This window comes from Ammospiza nelsoni, chromosome Z (genome assembly GCF_027579445.1).
Source record: "Ammospiza nelsoni isolate bAmmNel1 chromosome Z, bAmmNel1.pri, whole genome shotgun sequence".
NCBI lineage: Eukaryota > Metazoa > Chordata > Aves > Passeriformes > Passerellidae > Ammospiza > Ammospiza nelsoni.
Window position 1 is genome coordinate 2,249,000 of NC_080669.1, and position 23,789 is coordinate 2,272,788.

The 23,789-nt window shown below is 40.7% G+C and overlaps 1 protein-coding gene across 2 annotated transcripts in view; it reads right to left on the minus strand.

Annotated features, from left to right (window-relative positions):
• EDIL3 (EGF like repeats and discoidin domains 3) overlaps window positions 1-23,789 on the minus strand; it is a 243,026-nt gene that overhangs the window by 35,956 nt on the left and 183,281 nt on the right. For both annotated transcript variants that reach the window (XM_059492968.1, XM_059492967.1), the window contains 3 exons: window positions 22,637-22,792; window positions 21,412-21,556; window positions 15,239-15,423 (listed from right to left, as the gene is read on the minus strand). In XM_059492968.1, coding sequence (XP_059348951.1) covers window positions 15,239-15,423; window positions 21,412-21,556; window positions 22,637-22,792 — 486 coding nt within the window. The remainder of the gene's footprint in view (window positions 1-15,238; window positions 15,424-21,411; window positions 21,557-22,636; window positions 22,793-23,789) is intronic.

Here is a 23,789-nt window from a genome sequence, read left to right on the forward strand (position 1 = left end):
AACAAGAACAGACAACAGAGACAACACCTGCTTGTTCTTTTTTGGGTGGACAAGTTCTCATTTCCATGCCAGTTTCCTGGTGCCTCTTGTGCTTCCTGTAATGTTCCCTCACAGCAACTGCAGCAGTTTTTATTGCTATGATGCAGTGCCAAGCCTCCAGGGTTCCCTCACCACTTTTTAGACTAAATCACTCATTTTTGTTACTCGCTGAAATCCAACACAAAGTGCTTTCACCTCGACCAGGGTGCAAAAACTTTCACCCCCTGTTACCAGCAAGAGACTCCTGAGAGTTCTCGGAGCAAAAATTGAGGCTCTTGTTGCACTCACATTTTAAATCTCTATTTTTTCACCCTGCTAACATCTCTAGTGGACAAAGGCAATTATGGTCTATGCCTTGGTTACTTACTCATCAATGTGCCAAAACCATGTTTGGATGCTACAGTAAATTAAGCTTTTTGTACATATTTTGCTACCAGCATTTTGTCTGTTCTCCAGTTATGTATTTAAACCAAGGTGAAAAGTATTGCCATTTGTATAAATCAGAGCAGCTGTCAGTACTTTTAAAATCTAATTGATTATTAGTAGCTCTCCAAAATTCTTCTGTGAAAACCTATTTTCTGTTTATCTACATAGTAATTTTCAATTCTTCCATGGAGTGTAAGCTCGTCTGTGCAATTTTACTGCATAGCCGAAAGAATATTGTGAGGATCACTTGACACCAACACACATGATGGTAATTTAAGGGGTTAGAAATACTGAAAATGAAGCAATTATTATTAGGTAATAACATAAAATTTGTCGTTCTCCTGGCTACCTGCTTAATTGCCATGTAGGTGATTCATTCCATGGTGAAGGTGTGTCAGCCATAAAATGGGAAATACTGCAGAGTGCTCGAGATGAAAAATGCAGAAATCAAAAGAGGAATACATGCACACAGAGGATTTATGAGATATAAGGAAGCTCCTTGGCAGACACCAGGTACTTATCACCCTCCTTGTCCACCTGCCAGTGCCTGAGGGAACTTTTCAGCTCAGTGATATGGATGAAACCAGCAGAGCTGCTAAAAGCAAGTCCCGAGTGCTCCGTGTTATCTGTCCACACAATCAGGCTGCCCTCACTGCCAGCCCCCAGGATTTTCTCATTTTCCTGAAGGCTGACTGGAAAAGGAGTTATGTTAACTTCAGGGGATGCTGGCACGATGACATTTGTACAATTGAAATTGATGTGGAGGGATATATTTCAGATTATTAGCCCAATAATATTGGAAAAAAAACCCAAACCTGTCAGATATTTATATTAAAATTACTTCAACTAAAAATACTGCATGACAAATTTGGGGAGACCCTTTATTTTGGTTAAAGGTAGGCCCCTAACAAAAAGCAACCATGTCAGCTCAGCAGATTCAATGGAGACAACTGTGTGTTTATTTTTTGTCTCCCGGAGAGTGGTGATTTTTTTTCTTTTTTTTTTGCCTCCCTTTAAGTGATACTCAAGAGATGGAGGGCCAGTGACTTGCTTATATTTGCCTAAAGGGGTTTAGGAAAAATGCAGATGCGCCTGTGCATAGTAAAGAATCATATCAAAGTTACCTTTTTACAGGAAACATCCCATGGTAAACCAGAGCAACAGATTCAGGACATAATCCTGCAGAAATTAACCTGAAAGCTCTATAAAGCTAGAGTAGCATCCATAAATCAGTCTTTTTGACTTTATCCCTGAGTAAATGGAGTTATGCAAGTTCAGTGGGGAAAACTATTTTGATTGCCAGGCTACACATGTGCACAGAAATCTAAAACAAAAACAAGAGCAAAACCAAAAATCACCCAAAACCCAGACAAATCTCTAAAAACAAACAAAAAAAGTCCCCCACATCCAAAAGGCAAAATATATACATGCACACACAGAGGCATTTTAGGCATTTTTCATTCATTTTTCACACACACATATATATATGTGTATACACACACACACACACACACACACACATATATATATATATATATGCACATATACATATATATACACACATGCACACACAGAGGCATTTTAGGCATTTTTCATTCATTTTCAGGTAAGGAAATTCCTTGAGAGTCATGTGTTCTCTCCATTTATTAATTTCCAATGTGTTTCTTCCTTTAATTACTGGATCACATCATGTCCTGCCTCTCCTAGGACACAAACCTTCTTCTCACAGCCACAAAATCACTTATCAGAGTTTCTCTGGTCTCTCCTGCTCTGTGTAAAACCAACCCTAAAATCTGACTGTTGATACCCTCTGGTTCCTGTTGCACATCCTTTATCCACAAAAGGCAGTTTCTTATTATTCCCTGATGGGAGTACAGAGAAGAAAAGTAGGTGCAGAAAGCATAAAATTTGTAAATTTACAGAGTCTATAGGTGGCTGATGGTATGGACCGTCACTACCAGAGTGAGCTCTTAGTGTGAATATATTTCTTTAATTTATATAAACCTGCCACCTGTGACTCTCCTGTGACACCATTTAATTCTTGTATTGTGACAAATGCTTCATACTGCATACCAAACCCACTTTTTCTGGGCTTTTCTTTAATTTTTTTCATCCGTATCTACCGAGAAGTTAGAAGTATCCACAGAGAACTTAGAAAATTTGACTCAAATTGGAGGAAAAAACATATCTGAACATTCACTACCTAGCTAGTTTTTTCCTCTGGTTCAAGTGGGCATTGTTTCTCCTGGATATTGACCTTTCTGTAAAACAAACAAACAAACAAACAAAACCAAAAAACCCCACCAAAACCAAAAACTCCCCTCCCCTCAAAAAAAAACCAACAAGGAAAAAAAAAACCAAAAAAGAAAGCCCTCCATCCCCAGCATTTTGTATAATGTGTCAATTAATGGCAGTTCTTGAGCTGTAAAAATCCTCCTAAATAGCTCCTGCAGCAATGTGGTCCTAAAGTTGCTGTGATGAACTAACTGATGCCTTTTCATTTTAATTCCTGCTACACAACAATTAAAACCAAGTGCAGTACAGTGAGGAGATCTGTGTTTTAACAGCAATGCCTTTATAGAGCCATGGCATTGAGTTTCTTTTTATGCTCTTCCCTTTAGTCTGTGAAATAATGCAACAACACAACACCAAGTGACAGATGATCAAATTGTCCAGAAAGCTCCTCACAGAGTCCCTATTTCAGTTTTAAAGACCACATTGCCTAAATGGCATAAAGTGCCACCCTAAAATGAAATTTACAGGTCTCTGGAAAACTGAGCAGCAGATTAAATTTGAATAATTAATTTTAATGTTTTCATTTATTTTCTTCTGCATTAAAGTTTAAGTTGCTTATATCTTTTATATGCAAGAAATAAAACCTGATTCCCAGGGTTCAGTTCTCATTTCAGCCAAAATGAAACAGGAAGGCTTGTGCAGTGTGGGAGGACTGCAATGCAAATTGATTAGCCACAATTTCCACCTTCTGAGTGAGATACCATAATAGATGACAGATTCTTTTTTTCTTTTTTTTTAAATCACAGAAATAGATGCTACTGAACATGACAGCACTTATTTACAATTGCTCCATTTACCCCAGAATGCCATTATTCCACTTGAAATTTAACTTTTCAGAGGGTCAGGAAATTACAGTGCCATGGTCTTTCATGACCTGTCCTCTCTTGCTCTAATAGAAGGTGTCATTATTGTTTCATTAGAACTAAAACCAGATAACTTTTTATGACATTTTTCCAGTGGACTGCAATGCAATCAGAAAATTGAAAAAACTGTAATGGAAAAAAAAGGTGCATCTGCAGAGATAGAAAGTAACTCGGACATAAAAAATTCTCAAAAGACTCTTCATTCATTTGTATTGTGTTTATGATGTATATTTTAAATGTAAAATTAAGTGAGAATTATTAAAAAAAATAAAAATCATGTTGCTCCTATTTACAGGGTCATATTCCCTTAGCAACACAAAAATACATACAGTAGGATGGGGAATAAAGAAAATAATGGGAATAATGTTAAGACTCTCTAATAATAACCCCCAAATAGCTTCTAAATTCTCATAAAACAGAGATTTAATTTTTAATATCAAAGGACTTTCTAGGACTAGGAATTATTGCTGTGAACCTTGGAAAACAAGACTTCTAAGCTCCTCTCAAATAAAAAAAAAAACCCTCCTGATGTGTTGTGGAAAGCAGAGCAAATCCTACAGTGGTCCTGCAATTTATATATGTGTGTATGTGTGTATGTGTGTGTTTTTGTGGGGGAGTAAAAAGAACAAAAGGTTTGGTGGCAGATGCTGTGAAAAATAAAATGGTTCAGCACTAGTAAGTAAGGAACAAGGTGTTTTAAGGCAGCTCTGAGGGTTTTTTGAGTCAAGTGGTCATCTCAGTGGAAGCAGACCTGCATGGAAGGCACAGCCAGGCTTGTCTAAGGAGCAGGATGAATATGTTATTTTTGTTTTTCTGTCACCACACCACTCTGGCTCCCACCAGCTCCTCTGGACCTGGCTCAGGTTCCCCTGATGTATGACCCAGCCCTGAACTCCTGCTGAGGTGCAGAGTTCCTCTGTCACTGTCATATTTTCTGATAAATCCCTTCACCAGGATTTCTTCTCCTGGAAAGCTGAGAAGCCTCAGAGAAAAATGAAAACAATAATTATCTGATTGCTTCTCCCTGTTTTGCTGCTTTGGAATGTGGTTTGGAGATTGTTTATCCAACAGGTGCATGTTTGATTGGTTTCATGTGAATTGTTTTGACTTAATGACCAATCACCATCAGCTGTGCTGCGACTCTGGAAGGAGTGACGAATTTTCATGCTCATTCTTTGTAGCCTTCTGTCTGTATCCTTTCTGTTTCTTCACTATGGTTTTAGTATAGCATTCTTAAATATAATACCATAAAATAATAAATTAGCCTTCTAAGAACATGGAGTCAGATTCTCAATTCCTCCTTCATCCTGGGGACCCAGCAAATACCACACTCCTCACCTGGGGCTGAGGCTTGCCCCCCTTACTGTGCAAGTGTCAAGATGCAACTCACACGCAAGAGAATATGGTGGAGTTTCCACAGGGCCTCTTGGGGACGATGAGGAACCTCAGTGAGAGGTGCTCAAAGCAATGAGGCTGTCTTCACTGAAGCATGGAACAGTTTGGGTTGGAAGGGGCCTTAAAGCTCAGCTCATTTGACCTCTGCCATGGCAGGGACACCTCCCACTGTCCCAGTGTCCAGCCTGGCCTCGGGCAGTGCCGGGGATGCAGGGGCAGCCCCAGCTGCTCTGGGCACCCTGTGCCGGGGCCTGCCCACCCTGCCAGGGCACAATTCCTCATTGCCAAGATCCCGGCCGGCCCTGCCCTCCGGCACCGGGAGCCGTTCCCCGGCCGCCGTCCCCGCGGCCCTCGGCAATCGTCCGTGTCCATCTTTGCCGCGGCCCCTTCGGGCCCCGCGAGGCCGCCCCGAGCTCGGGCCAAAGCTTCTGGTGCCCGGGTGAGCGACGGCAGCCGTGGCAGCCTTTGGTGCCGGCGGAGCCGCTCCATCCCCGTGCCCGTGCCGGAGCCTCCTCTGGCCCGGCTGCAGCAGCTGCAGCTCCTTGCTGGGCTGGGCCGGGGCTGGGGCAGCTCTGCAGGTGGGCTCTGCCTGAGGGGCAGAGGGGCAGAATGGCCCCTGCCCTGCTGCCCCCGCTGGGCTGGGCCGGGCTCGGGGCTCGGGGCTCGGGGCTCGGGGCTCTGGGCTCGGGGCTCTGGGCTCGGGGCTCGGGGCTCGGGGCTCTGGGCTCTGGGCCTGGCACAGGGTTTGGGGTCCCAGCCCAGCCCAGGCTTTGGGATCCCAGCCCTGCCCCACAGCACCCCCAGAGCTCCTCCAGGGCTGCTCCCTCTGCTCAGCCCTGTCCATGGAGGATCCAGGCTTCCCCTTGGGCGCTCATGGAGGCACCTACACAACCTCAGCTGATTAGTGAGGTTTGGAGACTCAGCATCATCATGTAAGGCAGCTAGTGAGTCAAGTAAATAACCCCTAAAAATCTCCCTTTTTTTCTTTCGTTCTGTTAAACAACATCAGCCAAAGCTGTCTGCTACCTCCCTCTCTCATAAAAAAAAAAGGACAAATCTTAACTTCTCCTCCAATGTGCTATTGAGGTTTCTAAAAGATGAGGATGCTCAGGATTCTGTTGCAAAGCACAAAACTGTACTCACAATGTTTTTTATTTTTTTTTACCTTGTGTTATAGCAGCAGTGAAGTAGCACAGCCAAAGTATAAATATGACAAACTGAAGAACACCTCAAAGTCAAGACAAATAAATTCAGATAAAGAAATGTGCAGGGAGGGTCTGTTCCAATATTTATAAATAACATATCAAGCCTTTGAATTTCTGATGCTGCCAAAGGGAGGTCATTAGCCATCTGCAGTGAGGTCTTTAGGTGATATCCTGATAGTTTTCTTAATAATTCTTAGCTGAAAATTTTATTAGTGTGTTGTCACTCTCATTACCTCTTAAGAAAGACAACCCATTAAGGTGGGTCTAAATATTTTTACTTCTGTCATTGGAAAAAACAGACCTGTGTGTTCTTTACAGAGGTGCTTTATTTTCACCAGCTCTATATAGAATTAATTTCTAATTGTGAAAATACTTTTCTGCTTAATTATACAACAAAGAAAGGATGGCTTGAAATAGGATTAATATATCTTGTAGTTAATTAAACATGAAGCTTCTAAGGAGATCACTCCAGCAACAAAAGCAATTAAGGCTTGGTTATGTATAGTACATAATTAAGCAGGAAGTTCTTGTAATCCCAAGGACTAACTTTCAAAGCTTGTATTGCTTTAAAATAACCTTTTTTCCTGGCTTATTTTAGAGAAAACTATCAAATGTAAGTATGAGCACTGTCAACTCAGCTCTGTCCTAATGTCATAAGTGAATTATAACACTAAAAAACACAGCTCTGTTCTGAAAAATAAAAAGTCTCCATTTGTATTTTTACACCTGTAGAGTGAGAAGATGTATAGAAACACAAGCCAAAAAAATAAACCAGGGAGGAAATTTTGATGAAAGTCTGTTGTGATACTTTATATTACAAGTCTCAAGGTGCTCTTGAACAAGACCCAGATAATTGGGGAAATGTTTAGTTGCAGTACTTCGGTGTCTACAGTGATTTCCCTTTTAAAATCTTCTCTGCTGAGATTTTCTCTTTTCTGTCATGTTTTCTGACAGGGAAACTGCTCTTGCTTTACTTGAGGAGCGAGCAGGATGAATGTTATTAAGTAGAGTGCAAAGAGGGTCTTGCACAGCATATTGCTCTAGAGACACACCTGACTTAACATGGAAACAAAACAAGAAGCCAAATATTCTGCTTGGATCAACACTTAACTCTGAGTAGGGTGTTATTAGGGAAAAAAATACATGATGAAACCAATGAATAGGTGAAGATTCAGAGACCAACTGGGAAATGCTCATATCTACTTTATGTAATGCTTTAATATGCTGAGATATGACAATTTCATTTTCTGCTTACTGCTAGGTAAATGTCAGCCTGGTTTTAAACACATTTCCCCCTCCTCTGAAGAAAGATACAAAATGTTCTGCTGCCTTCAAATTTAGATTAATTTGAAGTTCCTTTTCCACCACTCCTTCTTTATGTTTGTGTCTCAATTTCATTATTTACTTAGCTAAAAAGATACAATCTCTGTTCCTCATTTGACAAGACAGGAATCAATCTGTTTCTGTGCTCTTTATGCAGGAAATGGAATACAAAAATGAATAGCAGATTTTGAACAAAAATGTTCTGAAGTCAACCAGAATCTCACAATAAAGCTTCATGCATTGTGTTTTCACAGTGGCATAAAAGCAATGTAAAATTGAGTCTTATTCAGAGAAGAATAGATTTCCTTGACCTTTTTATATTTTACTCATGAGATGCTGACAGATACATGAAGGAAATATTAAGTATCTTGCTTATTCAAAAAATAGTATTTGGGAAAAGATATGCAAGGCTAATAAAAATATCATATCCCAGTTAATAAAGCATCAAGTTCTTGGAAAGCACAGCGAGATGGAGTTCCATTCCATTCTTTCACCCTCATCTGGCTCTGGCTTTTTGCCTCATCTGTGTTTACATCAGGTATTTTTTGCTTCTTAAAGATAGTTGACCTTGACAAGGTCATTTTGCTTCTCTCTATCATTTTCAGATGAAACAACTGTGACCAACTCTGCTTGAGTCAAAAACCAATTTTTGAGTCAAAAACCAATTCAAGGGTAGCTACAAAAACAACAAACAATTTTATTAGGAAAAAGTGGATGCTATTTTGAAGCGCCACACACATTTGGACCCTTTTCCCCTGTATTCTTACCTAAACAATTGTTTAGCTATTTTATTTTTTTTTTAAGGGAGTGGAAGGGAAATATGCCTCTGCTTCACAAATTGAGACAGAATGTTATTTCAAGACAGTGGAAATGATAGCTTGGTAAAACAGGCAGGAATTTAAAACAATGAAAAACTAACATCTTTCCATTAAAATTTCATGCACTGTGTTTTCAGAAAGTGCTGCTATTCAACTAACACCAACATCCCCACTGCAAACGCACAGCAACAAAAAACTGCCTTGGCCTCAGATCCCGTGTACATCAAAATTCACAACAACCAGGCAGTTTTTGCTTACACTCCCAGATTTTCTGAGGCAAGATCAAAACCTGTTATTGTAATAGGAAATGGGTCATTACTCAATTTAACTTTCATCTGCAGGGGAGTGATACTCACAGAAAAGCTGCGAGTCAGTGAGGGAGCTGACAGTACTCTCTTGCAGGATTCCACTGCTTAGGGAAACTTCCTAAATAATTTTTGTTAGTGATGATGAATTTGTTATGTGTCAAAGGCAGGCTCTGGAGAACGGATTTAACCCCTTAATTTTTACTGAAGGCTTAACAGAGAGAGTTGGGAATATAATTCAGGGAACAGAGCAGGACTCTATGAAACACAACATTTTTCTACTGTAAACTCTCATCCACAGCCAATTTACAGCTCAGACAGGGTCTTTGCTCCTGTTCATGGTTTAATGGTTTAGGGGTTACAGTGGTGGTGCTGGATTGATGGTTGGTCTGGTTGATCTTAAAAGTCTCTTCCAACCTTCTATGATTCTATGAAGGTGACATCACACAAATTTTTTGTCACAGAATATAATCATGGTGTGTCTGTCTGGTGCCTATTTTCTGGACAACTTGCAACAGAGAGCTCCTATATCTGTCTGTTCTTCTAATAATCCCTCTGTATTTTGCCAGAGTAAAATCAATGATTCTACAGATGCTTCAGACTTTGCTACCTAAATGACAGAATACAGCCTAAATAAAGCATTTAAAAGGCAAAATAAACCAACATTTTATGCTGCCTTATTTAATTTCTAGGCTTAAATTCAATTACTACTATGAACATTTCCATAAAATGAATTGCACAGGAAAGCTTTGCAAAGTCAAAAGCAATTTAGGAAGGGCAATGCTGAAATGCGCAATTTAGTAACATTATTAATGTGAATAATGCATTTAATTTGAAATGATTTAGGCAAAAAAATGAGTTAGAGTGTGACCCTGGAATGGCCATCAAATACTCCTGGAAGACAACTCTGAGTAGGAAATCAAGGCACAGCTCCTAATACAATTTCTGAAAGGTACTTGTTTGTAATGACTGTTAAAAACAGATTGGCAACATAAAAAGATTAACAAAAATAATAGAAAGGAGAAAAGCTTTTTGTTCATCTTGTCATCTTGAGTTGCACACTGTCCTAAAAGCAAATAGTGATCATTAGTAGCGAAAATTAAGCCAAACTAAGCCTATGGTTCATAGGCAATGGAAGAAGTGAATAAAGTGACCTGTTTAACATTCTAGCCTAGGCAATGCAAAGTCAGTACATTCAGCAGTGTGAAAATAAGAAGTGGGCATCAGTCTTCATCTCCTTTTGCCTTTGACTAAAATGTTCAGAGCTCTTTGTCCATTATTAACTTATCCTACCACTGGCTGGTTTTTTGCAGGAAAATTTATCTGTAGCAAGTCTCTGGCAAAGAGTGGCAAAGATCTGTGTTAATAATTTATTCCCAACCTGCCTTGAGATGCATCCTGTGAGCTACAAGGCTGTGTGAACAGTGTGACACTGTGAAGCCACTCATCAGGGTAAGAACAAAAGCAAGGAGGTGCCAAAACCCAGTGTACAAATGAAGTTCTTCAAGTAGAAGTGACAGTTGCCAGAAAAGAGATGTTTTTGCATTGAAAAGATAAATAGTCAATACTGACTGTAAATATAATTTTTTTATCCAAGTAGAAAGCACAAAAAAAAAAGCTGATCTCCTCACAATTTTCATTTTGTTATCTGAAATCTAAGAACTTTAGGATTGTGAGAAATTCTAATAAAAAACTAGCACCAGCTTTGCATCTAGAGAAGCAGAGACCAATTTTGTTGCTGTTTCAGTACAGAGCATTGATTCCTTTTGTGGCCGAGTGGTTTTTAATAAAGCTGCAGAAAAATACAGGTGTCTTCTGTTTATAATGTGATTTATTTCAGTTCACAGCTCCCACAGAACTCCCTGTCTCCCCAAGCCCACTCACAATACATGGCTTAGCAATCCAACTCTTCCAGAAGTCACAAAATTTCCTCATTATGTTAATTACCAGATTGGTCTTAAATGAACATTTCATCCTATTCCAATTTTGCGTCTTCCAAGCCCTTTATTGAATTAAGATGTTGTTAAGCATTTTCTGGGGTTGGTTTTTTTCTCTTTTTTTTTGGTTTTTGTTATTTTGTTTTGTTTTTCACTCAGTGTGGGTGTTAAAACAATTAAACTATAGGCCACACATACATCTCTTATTTGGCTACTTTAACCAGAACTGGAATTAATAAACGCTTTGCTAATGACACTAATTGTCAAAAGAAAACACAGTTTTCTCCTTGTGAGTTGTTGAACAGATCTCCAGATGAGTTGTTGAATTGCTATGGTATAGTGATTTTTTTATCTAGAAAGATTTTTCAGAATTCGTTGCAAATGAACAGATTGTTACATCAAAAAAACGGGAAGAAGAGTCAGGTGGAATAACAGACAAGACAAGAAGAAAATACCACGTGAGAGAGTAAAAAACATTCCTTGTTCTTCAAACGAATGCCAGCATTGAAACAAATTCAGCTAACCAATACTTGATGGAAATAATGTTCTCTTCCCATATTAAAAAAAAATGAGAGAGTCACCTCATATAACTCTCCTGGTTCAAATATTTTTCTTATAATTTAAGTTAATTGTCCATCTTTCTCTGTGGCTGGCAGAGTAGACACATTTCTACTTCTGGAAACTAGTCTATAAAAAAAGAGTAGAAACTGAGTTTGGCTTAGCTTTTAAAAAAAACAACTCTTTGATTTGATCACTTGGAAGCTTAAACACTGGAAATAAATGAAGAAAATGAATATAAATATAAATGAATGTAAGTGATGAACATCATGATGGCATTATGGAGATGCATTTTGTATATATATAACGAAAAGAGGATAATTATTTGGAATGCAGTTTTGCCTTTGTTTTCAAACAAGAGGCATTTTGATGTGGAAAAGATGGCTATGCATTAAACTGAAAGAATAATTTGATTGCAGCTCTGAGACAATCTAATGGCATTGATGAAGAATCCCAGTAATATTGTCTAATACTGGAGATTAGCTTGGCAGGAAAATACCCAACCCAAATCCATTATACCACTGGCAATCACCACATTTTTAAAGCATGTAGGTATAACAGTTGCTCTGCCAATCTTCCAGCAATCTGTTTATCACCAACTGCTTTTTCTCTAATAGTGCTTAGCTGGTTCCACAATCAGCAGGAGAAATATTGTAATTTGACATTGCTGTTGCCTCCAAAAAAACCCAACACGTCATCAGTTTTAAGATAAAATACTGACAATACCCTGGTATGGCTGCAAAGTCAGGACTAGGACAAGACACAAAACAATTTATTCAGAAGGGATGGTTGAGTGGGAGGAGAAAGTTCCAGGTGTTTGGAGACACCAAATGAAGTGACACGCCAGAATTTAGCTAACAGTAAATAAAGAAAAGGGAGTTTTAGCTGCTCCCCTGATTTCACAATTTATAACAGCAGGAAATTAGTAGTAGAGCGGGCATGGGTTTTGAGAAAAATGTTAATTATTTTGAGTTATGCTGGAAAATGAGCTAGGAAAATGAGATATGGAGTGGCAAAAATCTACTTACAAGAGCATTCTCTAAGCATCTGAAACATTAGTTGCACTTTTTAAAATAATTTTTACAGCCTCAGTGCTTCATTTTGGGGATCAGGCAGGGAGTTCTCCATCATATCTTTTGAAGCCAAATAAGTGAAGAAATGGTAAGTGGGGTCACCAAATGGAAGAGTAATCCTGGATTGTGTCCAGAAGGAGCCTGAGCACTCCAAAAACTTGCAGCAGCCTCTTCAAGGGAATGACAAGGGTATCTGAGGAAACGTGGGGAATTCAGCCCCAAGTTTATGACACAGCTAGAAAAGTACAATTTTAGTCATGTAGTCTATTTAACTTTCCCTTCATGTCAAGAAAATCCATTTTTTTTCATTGCTAATGGTGGTGTTTTGTGTAAATAAATGTTATTTGTGCAACCTGTAGCTTGTAGAGTCTAAGTCACAGCAGATTTTCAACAACTGCAGCATGATTAAGGTGAGTATTTTGTCCCCAAAAATGCACATTCTGTGCCTGGAGACACAAAATACTTCATATTCCTAAATCATGGATGCAGCAATCCAAAACACTTTAAACCAAAGAGCTTAATTGTTGATGGCTGCACTTTAGAATACATAGGAGATTCTGAGTTATCTTTTCTGAGAGAAAACTGAGTAAAACAGTTCCAGCTCCCGAGAGGGGAGAATTTATCACCAGAGTTCATCCGAAAGTGCAAGTAGCATTTGATGCATGATTCAAACATCACCTCTCAGCAAACATTATCACAGCAGGTGCTCTGAGATGGATGTCAGCACACCAGCTTTTAAACTGTTGGTAGCCATGGTGTTTAGGCAAGGACACCCAACAATGACATTTAGTCAGATCAGATCTGTTCAAGCCATCCACACACCCCAACAATGATCCTAAAAGGCAAACAGCAGGCTTTGCCCCCAGGTTTTCAGGCTTTCTCGTGAAAATCAGTGCAAAATATAAAGCAAAAAGTGCCAAATATAAAGTATAAAAGTGCAAAACATGAAGAAAAAGGTGCAAAATATAAAGCAAGAAAGGCCCGTGGAGAACATTCAAAAGGCATGGAAAGTTGACATGGTAAATATGATATTGGTAAGCCAGCTACTTCAGCAAAATCCAGAAGTCTGGGCTAAATGTCTGGCTTTAAGCCCATTTCAGGGTACCATGGAATCACCTTTTTTGGGCTTAGTTCTTTGTGGAATGGCTGAGGGAGTAGGGCATGCAGGCACAATTTCTTTCACGCTCTTTTCCTTACAAATGTGTTTTGACTAAACTCCGTGGAAGCAGCAGCAGGATGATAAACCTTTCAGTCAATGTGTTGTAAGGCTTCAATATAATACTCTGCGTTTTAAGGTAAAGAAAAACCACCAAAAATACCCACAGAGAGCTACCAGCAGGGAGAACAAGAACGAACTGATGAATTCAAATGAAAGACATGTCTCTGTTACAGAATCATTACCTACACTGGAAGCATTTGAGACTGTCTCAAGTCATGGCCTGAATTCAGAATAACCAGACTGTAGCAGAAGGTAATGACCACCTTAAGCGCTGAAGAAACAAGTGGATTTAATGCCTTTTGGGGTTTAGTTTTGCTGGATTTTTTTATTTTCTTTTTTTTTTTTTTTACTTTTTTTCTCAAACATGAAATGTTAGGATCCTTTTTTGAGGAAATATCATTATGTATAATGATTTTCAGGAAAAGGTAGATTGTTAATATTCCCATGGAATCGTTGAACTCAATACATACCCATATGAAGAGCTAACTAAAAGATGAATATTTCTTCACAACTTTCTTTTTGACTGGACAATAGAAATTATTCCTTATAGTTCAAAGACTTGAAGAGATAGTGCAAGTGATAAGATTAAATTTGCAGGTTCAGGTAAATTCAAATATGGAATACTACAACAGCCTGAAAAGTTTGAAAATATAAGCATTAACTATGCAACCCTTTGTAGGGCCATCTATAGTTAATTAAAAATACACTGTCAACCACAGGAGCAAGAACAGGCAACAGGAAATTTCTGTGGAGCCTCTGCACACCCTTGGTTTGACTGATGGGCTAAAATATGATGCAACCACCTCTCTTTCCTGTGGAAAAACATTTTCATCTGCTTCTCCACCATAAAGAACAGCAGTAAAATGTTCATCCTCTCCAGAAGTTACTAACTGCTCTTCCAACATGCTGCTCTAAAAGAATTTCAGCAGATTCTAGGGTCTTCAGCTATTCCAAAGTTAAATAGATAGGGCAATTTCTCCTTCCTTTTATGGAAAGTGTATAAACTTGGGAGAAAAAACCAGTAATCATATTCCTAACTTGCTTAGCAGCTGTAGGCAAAAAAGGCTAATATGTCATAATTTATATGTGGAGAGATTGCAGGGGGTTAGTAGCCATGTCTGGTGCTATTGAGGCTTCCCACTGAGAGCTGCACTGCAAAGTGGCAGCTGACTGAAAACACTGCTATTTTCAACAGTTCAAAAAATGTAAATGTGTCAGTGGCTGGTCAAACAAGGTCCCACACTGGTGATTTATTGAAATCCCTCACATTAGTGAGTTGTATGAATCACTCCTGGGCTGAAAACAACCCCTGTGCACAGGCTGATAATGGATTCAGGGGCTGAATCAGTGTTGCTGGCTCCAGAAGGTAATTTTGGGCAGCCTCAATTAGACAAAGATAATTTCTACGCACGGGATTCGCTAAGGTGCACAGAGTTGAAAGTAAATATGCTTTTCCAGGGAGTCTTGGAAAGGCAGAGGGGAGGAAAATAAACTCATCTCTCTCAACAAATGAGGGGAATTCAGTGAATCAGATCTGCAACCACCATTTTTGTTCATTAACAAAGGAAAACTGGGGCTTGTAGAAGCATCCCCTAGTATATTTTCCTGCAGCTGTGACAACAAAAACATGAAGATATGTTGGGCTTTCAGAGCTCGTGGCAGAGCTGGGAGGGTTACAGCCAGAAAAAGAAGAATTTGAATATAAAATTGAACCAGAGGACTGTCCCCATGCCTGAAACACAAAGAAGACAAACAAGTGGGAAAATCCACGTGAAAATTTACCTGCAGCCACTGTGACTGGTCATTGTGGCCAGAGGTCCAGGCATTGACCTTGCCTTGCTTGTCCAGCCGGGCTTTCCTGGGCTCCCAGGCGAACATGTCCATGTTGAGGGTACGGAAAACGCTGGAGGCAGTGATCTGGAAATCCTGGATGTGTCCTGATTTCATCCCCAGGGGCTCAGAGCAACCTGGAACAGCAGGGCAAGATCAGTGGTGCTACCTGCTTATCTCTGTCAGGGGTTTAGGTTTTTTTGTTATGGCAGAGAAAACCTGCAAGACTTGAAGAAAAAGATGTAATCAAGGCTATTGTTGAAGACACTCGAAAACAAATAAATGAAAAATAGTCAATTCCAGGCACTTTGTTTCAACAATTGCTTGGGTGAGTCAAAATCAAGATAGATAATTCAACATATTTTATCCTGGCATAAATTTATGAAGCGAAACAAAATGAAAAGATGACTTTTGTCTGTGCTTATCTTATTTTTATTTTCCTCTCCCGCAGGAAAATATTGTTTCCCCTCTTCTGTTTGATTTTCCTTATGCTTTTATGCCACCTCACATCCACCATGTGTTTGCTTACTGAACAAACATTATTTTTTTCTTTAAAACCACTGCTGCAGTAAAATGTTAAAAAGCACTGAGTTCTTTTACACTTCTGAATTATTTGACATCTAGGTAAAAATCCAGAAAGCCCAAAATCCCACTGAAGAAGGGAGAGCCCACAGAAAAACAATTCTGGAGGGAGGATAGTAGGAGGATATCACTTAGGAGAAATCGATAGTTAATGGCTTATTTGTTTGTGGACATCCTACACCATTGAGTTATTTTGCCATAGAAAAGATAGATCTTAGGCTTCTCCCTTCTCTGTTCTGCGTGAAAAAAAAAGATAAAAATAAAAATTGATAAGTGGCTCTGTGCTCCTCTGCCTTGCTGCTGTGTGCTGGGAATGTGGAAGGTACATTTGGATGTAGAAGAGGGAGGAAACAAGATGAGGCAGCACTGAAAGAACAGGATTGGAAACCAGAGAAGGCAGATGAACTGTATGGTTCTAGGATTTAACAAACAAATCAGAAAAAGAAAGGCTGAGAGAGAGAAGGCTGCTAAGAAGACAGGAAAGGTGGATGTATGGCTGCAGGGGTGGAGTGACACTTGATCATTAGGGTAAAGTGAAAGATGGAAAAGATGGAGATGGCAACATAAAAAAATAAGCTGTTTTCTCATTTCCTTCCTGACTCAGCAGTCACAAACCTGCATATGGGCAGTTATATTTTTAACAACATGATCTTTAATGCAGCATCTCCTGTATTTAAAATTTGAATATTGACGTACTTCATGTTAAATTAAAAAAACAAAACAAAAAAAACCAAAAAAAACCCCAAAAAACAAAACCCAAACAAACAAATGGAAAGCCAAAAGAAAATAGAGTTAACTTCTGAAAAAAAATCCCCAATCTTACATAACTGATTCTCAGTGCACAAATAGAAATGGCACAGCTTTGTCTGTGGAATGGACTCATTCAAAAACACAACAAAACAATTTTCCTGGGAGTGGGAGGAAGCGATTCATAATAGAAATAAGAGAGACTAATCTGCTGCTTTGGAGAGGGACTTTGTTTATTATTAAATTCTGAAGTATCACTCCAGGATCACAAGGACTGTCAGCAAGAATGTTTCATCCAAGGAATGCAAGGAGGCTCCTGTCACAAAAGTATGGGCTGTCAAAGCTGTGACTCAGTGCTGGCCCAATCCATCAAAAACCAGTTCTATCTTTTCTGGGTATTATTATTCATTTATGAAGCAACAGCTGTGCGCGCCTGTGTGCCTGTGCACGCGTGCATGAATTAATGGGATTTTACACTCGCCTGCCTTCTCCGTGGCCCCAAAGGGGGTGGGAGGGCAGTTGTTAAAGGCAGCGGGAGAAAGTGAGAAGAACAGTGAGAATCTGAAGAGGCAAACGTGGTGCACACAGGTGTCAGGATGTCTTGGTGCCGTGTCACAGAGAGCAGCAGCTTCCCAGCCCCTGCCGCGGGAGATGGTGGCTGTTTGGATGACAGAGACATAACCCTGCAGGGTCATCAAACCAGCACACAGCTTTGTGTCATCCCTCACAGGTGTGTGTTTAAGACAATGCTTATGCCTCCCTGAAACATCTCCACTTCACTGTGCCTTTAAATTTGCTTTTCAGTGTCCCTGTGAGAGGATTCAATTCCCATTTTTCTTTTTTGAAATCTGTTGAAGTCGGAGATAGCTGATGCAGACACTCGGCTGCAGTGGATGCCCCAGTGGAGCATCTCAGGCTGCAATGTTTGAGATGCTTTGGATGCCTCCATCTGTGATAAATTATACCTGATACCTCTGTATGTTTAAATATAACCAGGTATAAGTTTGCACGTCCTATTTGGTCTAGCTTGATGGAGAACAGAAATAATGAGAAAGAGTGGGGATTAGCACCTCAAAATTGGAAGAATAAACACACAGGCTTTCCTCTGTTGACTCTTCAGAGGGAAGAATCTTTTACTCTTCAGTCTGCATCCATACTATAACCCTCATCTACTTCTTCCTTTGAAAAAGCTCAAACCCTCAAAGGAAATATTCAATATCCAATGTAGCAAAGGAAAACTCACAAATGGATCTGCACGCAACAGTCTGCATGAATCTTGTCCTGGACAAAGATTTGTGCAGTGTTGGCAAAAGCAATGTATGTCAATTATTTGAGGGCAAAGGTAATTTTGTTTCGATTTATACTACGATATTTTTTTGTTTCTAAAAATTAAGATATTTAAAATTTTTCATCATATTCTTGAATCGTAGAATGGTTTGGGTTCATAGGGACCTTAAGATCATCTAGCTGCAAATCTAATTCCAACTCCTTTGCCATGGGCAGGGACACTTTTCATTAAACCTTAATGCTTTAAAGCTCCATCCAACCTGGCTTATAAATAACAAATATAGAATTCCTTTCCAGATTACACAGTTATGAGGACAAATGAGGAAAGGGGAACCTATCTTTAACTGTAGGTTTGATAAAGTCCCCCTGTGCGTCAGCTTTGTGTGAATAGTGCCTAGAGGGACTGTTAGTGATGCCTCAGGTTTTAACTTTCATATTTTTCACATTCTGTGCTGCTTTAGTGTGAGGGTCTGGGTTGACATTATAGGATGGTGAGCTCTGTGCACAGAGCAGGGAGACAATCAATTCCTGCTCTAGTTTGGGAACAAATGATCCCAATCTCAGCCCAGGAGCACAAACACCGTGGGCTGGAGAGGGAAAAACAAGCAGGGTGGGACTGCAGGGCTAAAGCTGGAATGGGACAATGAACTGCAAGGTGCAAATGGAGCAGAACTGATCCCAGGGACAGAGCCCGTGCCCGCTCGTGCATTTTGGGGCCATTTTGGTTCATCTTGGGTGCAGCCCTGGCTGGGCTCTGGGGCTGCCCAAGGTGCATCCATGGAGGAGATCCTTTGAATAAATCTCTGCTATTTCTTTAGTTCTGTCCAGCCCCTGTTCTAGCTCAGTCTTCACAAGGCATCATTAGGATAAAGAAATAGCTACCAGGGAACAGCATACCTGAAGGAGATGAAAATTACACACTCAGGAGCTTTCTCTGAGTGAGTTCCATGGGGATGTGCAGGTTCTAGGGACCAACATCCCTCTGCAGGAACTGAGAAACCCCAAACATATTTTGGGGTAAATAAATAACATTTATTTACCTCAAACACCAAGAGCTGGCTGAATTGTGCACAGGAACCAACAAACATGACTGTGAGCAGGGGCTGCCTGCACGGAGGCAGATGCTGGAGTGCAAGAGTGAGTTCCATGAGTGAGCGACATTGTTGTGTGAGCACTGGATCTGCTGTTAAAAACAACAGCTTGATGCTGCTATTAATAACAGCCTAATGAATAGAGGCATTCTAATAAGCAGTAGATGTGATCTGCTTCTCCCCTCACATCAATACTCTGTGGAGGGAAGGGAGGGCAGGACACAGAGATGTGCAAAACACAAGCAAGGCAGGAACACAGGGCCATGAAAATTAATGCCTAATTTATTGATGGTTGGCTCCACTACCATTGATCCTGACTGTGGGTCCTGGTAAGTACAGCTATTTATGACACTAAAGCAGATTGCATTGAACATTTTGCTGAAGTTTGTCCTAAGGAGTTAGCTTTTATGATGATCCAATGCTACAAGTCTCCCTCTGTTTACCACTCACTCTCTTCTCTCTCACCAGGCCATGTTAGAGAAGGCAGACCCCTCAAATTGCCTTTCCACCCAAGGCAGACCACCTGGAATTAAGAGAGAATTAGTCTGTGTAATTACACCTTTCCCTCAGTAAGGTTGAAATTGCTCTGCTAGCCTCAGCTGTCCACAGTTTTAAGAGATGATGACCTTGACATTGTTAGGAGACCACTGAAATTAATTCACTTCACTAGCTTTTACAGTTCTTTGAGCAAAACAATTCCTAGTCATTCTGGCAAGGACTTACTCTAAATTGTGGTTCCAGAAGTGGAAGACATTTAAAAAAATCTAATAGAACAAAGCAGCTAGACAGGATTTTCTATTTACTCTTAAACCTATCTATATTGGAAAAGGGCTACACCAAGATTAATGCATTAACTTTTCATTTCTGAATCTGGTTTTGACTGAGAATTGTTTAACTCCAGCTGTTTTGATGTATCACCCATGAACTGGATGACTATTGCTAGTAGAGTAAAGAGGCAGCCACGTAAAAATCACTTCTAAATGAATCAGTGGGGTGCTCCCACCAGTAAAAAGGTTTATCTCTTGGAATAGGATAAAACATTACATGCTTTTTTGAATTTGTAAGGGAACACAGTTCTTGCAGAAGGTGGCTAGAGGTCAGACTTTACATTTCAGAGCTTTAATAAGAATCTGAGGGAAGGTTTATATTGGGTCCACTTTTTCATTTACTTTTTGCTACAAGATGCTATCCCTGCTTCTGCTAAACCCAGAAAACAAATCCAAACTGAAATCTTGATTAAAGCAGCCCAACCAAGTTGTGTCTTATTGGACTGGTCCTTGACACCACAGGAAGCAGGCTTATCCCTCTGAGGATGTCACAGAGCACAGGGGTGGTGTCACCTCACAGCCACGGGAGGAATTTCCCAAATCAGGTATGACAATTGTGGCTACCAAGGGTCCCCAGCAGCTCTGGGGCTCAGGAACAATTTTCAGGCCTTGGGTGAGGCTTCCTGCCTTGTAGTCTTCTCAGGGTGGTACATTTTGAGTCCACTTAGCCATCAATACATGTTTAAACTGCTAAATGACCACCTCTAGAGGTATCCAAGGACTGGATGTGGCACTCAGTGCTCTGGGCTGTGTTGCAAGGTGGGGATCACTCACAGGCTGGACCTGATGACCTCAGAGCTCTTCTCCAGCCTCATTGGTTCTGTGATTCCTGTGATCAACTGGACATTAAACCCACACAGGAAAAAAATATGAAGTGTTAATGGGTTAACAGCACACAGCCTTATCGGGACACATTCCTGTGCCACTGCAAGTGGCCATCATCACTCAGCTGAGCCAAGTGTTGCACTGCTGAGGGCACACCTTGAGTGTCCAGTTCTGGGCTCCCAAATTTAGGAAGGACTTTGGGACATTGGAGCACATCCAGAGGAGGGAATGAGGCTGGAGAGGGGCTGGGAACACAAACTGAGGGAGGTGGGGGCGCTCAGCCTGTAGAAAAGGAGAGTCAGGGGTGCCCTCATCACTCTCTACAACTCCCTGAAATGTGGTTGTGCTCAGGTGGGGCTGGGCTCTTTCTCCAGGCAGCACTGACAGAACCACAGGGCAGAGTCTCAAGCTGCACCAAGGGAAATATAGGCTGGATATCAAGGAAAAGTGTTTTACAGAAAGACTGATAAAGTTCTGGAATGGCTGCCCGGGGAGGTGGTGGAGTCCCCATCCCTGGGTGTGTTTAAGCCTGGATGTGGCACTGGGTGCCAGGGTTCAGTTGAGAGGTTGGGGCTGGGTTGGACTCCATGATCTTGAAGGTCTCTTCCAACCTGGTGATTCTGTGATTTTTTTTTTAAAATTAGATAGAGGATGAAAGCAACTGGACAAACTCAGGCTGGCCAGGTGCACCTCGCAGGGGGGACAAAGCACGAGTTGTTGGGAGCAGCTGGAGGGGACAGAGGGCTGGGGGCTGTGAGGATCCCACCTGTGAGCTCGCAGCCAAGCAGCTCCATCCTGAGGGTGCAGTGCCTCCTGCACACCTGGGGGTACAGCCGGACGTACTGCGCCTTGATGGGCGGCGTGAAGGAGTTGGCGTACGGGGTGTTGTTGTCCACGTTCCCACGGAACACCTGCGGGGAAACAACGTTTGCAGCAGCAAAATAACACGTGTCAGGAGGATCCCTGGAGTCCCAGCGGGTTCCTGTGTCTCAAAAGCACCCGAATTGTTCTGTCTGTGAGAGGTTTTCCCCAAACTGCAGCTGGTTTAGCGCTGCCAGTGCATGACACAAGTTTTCCCACCACAATGTCCTGCTGTGCCATTTTGTGATGGGTTTGCCACGTGGGCCAAACCAAGGTCTCTGTCCTGTCCCTCTCAGAAATTGAAGCTCCTCATGCAACTAAATTATGCCTTCTTTTCTTGATTAATGTATGAAATAGTTGCAGTTCAATTAAGCCTGCAATTATTTGCTCTGATTGATGTTTATTTTCCCCCCACCTGGTTCAAGAACTTGATCCAGCTCCCACTGAAGTGCACTGTAACCCTCCCACTGATCACAGAGGGGATGAGTTAAACCCACCAGCACTTTTCTATTCACCCCTCCCTCTAACCAGACATCCCTGTGCTGTGTTTCTGCCCTTCATTATGCTCCTCTTCACAGAAAATCTTAATTTTCTGACAGAGAAACTACATCTAATGCAGCGCATTTTGCCTTCTATGCAAACTTACACAGTAAAAGGTTTTTTTCCTGCTCTGTGTGCACAGCTCCACCAAAAATAAGTGGTAACTATAAACTGTAAACACACACACCCCGCTGGATGATACTGTTTGTGCAGCACAGAGATTAGCATTGATGAATGGGCTCTGTGTTTCCAAGGGTTAAAGCTAATCTGCCAATGCAATAAAACGAAACTGAAAACAGAGCAATGAGTAATTACTGGTAAACTAATTAATATGAAAATCAGTTAAGTGTAATAAACAGGATTATTCTAGCTTGGGGAAATAGTATTTATGCAACCATCAATTAAAGTATAAGAAATTCTTAGCACAGAGAGATGCAAATTTGTTGATTTCTTTTTCTCACACAGAAAAATAATAACAGTGAAACCTATATCATACTGCCAGGCAATTAGGCTAAATACCCAAGACATCTCATACTTCTGAAGGCTGCTAAACCATGAGATGTTTTCAGTAACAGATGACTTTATCTTACCATGTCTTCCTTCGTGCCTTTTACTTTGTACATTGTCCATGACTTCCCATCATTACTGTAGGCAATTTTGTAAGATTTCACGTATTCTGGACTTCCAATCCTCTTGGCACCTTGGGTTATAACTCCAGTGACTCGCATCTTCTTCTGCAGGTTTATCTGAAATAACAGTACACTGTTAATCTGACGGAAACAACCCTTGATTCCTTTAACTCACCTTTTTTTTTTTTTTCCTAAATGAGAGAAAAAACCATAGCTGTAGCATTTAAATGACTGTTTTTATACTTGCATTAATTCTTTTGATCTTTCATGAATTTCACGTGCAAATGTATAAAGCAAATGAACGAAAAAGTTGAACCAAAAGCTTGGACTATGCTTATTTCCTGTATGTGTGCACATATATTATGGATATACAGAATACGACGGGGATATTGCTTAATTTTGGCATAGAGGGTTACTCCTACCTATTTTCTGCCTGAAAGGGAAATGGAACAGTGTGATAATTTACCCAAAGCTATATCTTCTCTTCTGTTAGAAGCCAATTTGCAATACCAAAGGCCCTCAGTTAGCACCAAGTAAAACTTCCATGTGAAACTAAAACTACATGGAAGTTCTGACAGCAAAGAAATGAGGCTTTTTCTTGACTCTCACTGAAAATTCATATACCTGGTGATCAAGGCTGAAATGCTAATCCTAAAGCAGTCAATACCAAAATATCAATCAGTGGATGCGAACACTCCTCGTGTGCTTGTCTGAGCTGAACAAAACTCCTTGAAGTAAAAAATGAAGATTTGTCCAGAGCAAACAAATTCAGCATCACTCCAGCAGCCTTAATTCTGCCTCCTTTACTCCCCTGTGGCATGGAAACAACTCAGGGTGTGATACTCAAACCCAACAGTGTCAGACTCAGTCTGTGGCAGCGGCACTCGCTCCCTGTCAGCTGAAATCTGTGACTTTTGCACCAAATGAAGCTCAGCAAAGAGCCTTGTGAAGGTGCAGGCAGATGTGCAGTGCAAAGAGATGAGTGGAGGTACTGGAGAGCAAACAACTGGGACAGGGTAAATAATATTTTACACTACATTAGCACCTGTCTCCTCAAAAATGAGTTTTATCTTTGCTCCCCAGTGGCTGGAGCTGAGCCAGGGCAGTCCCCACT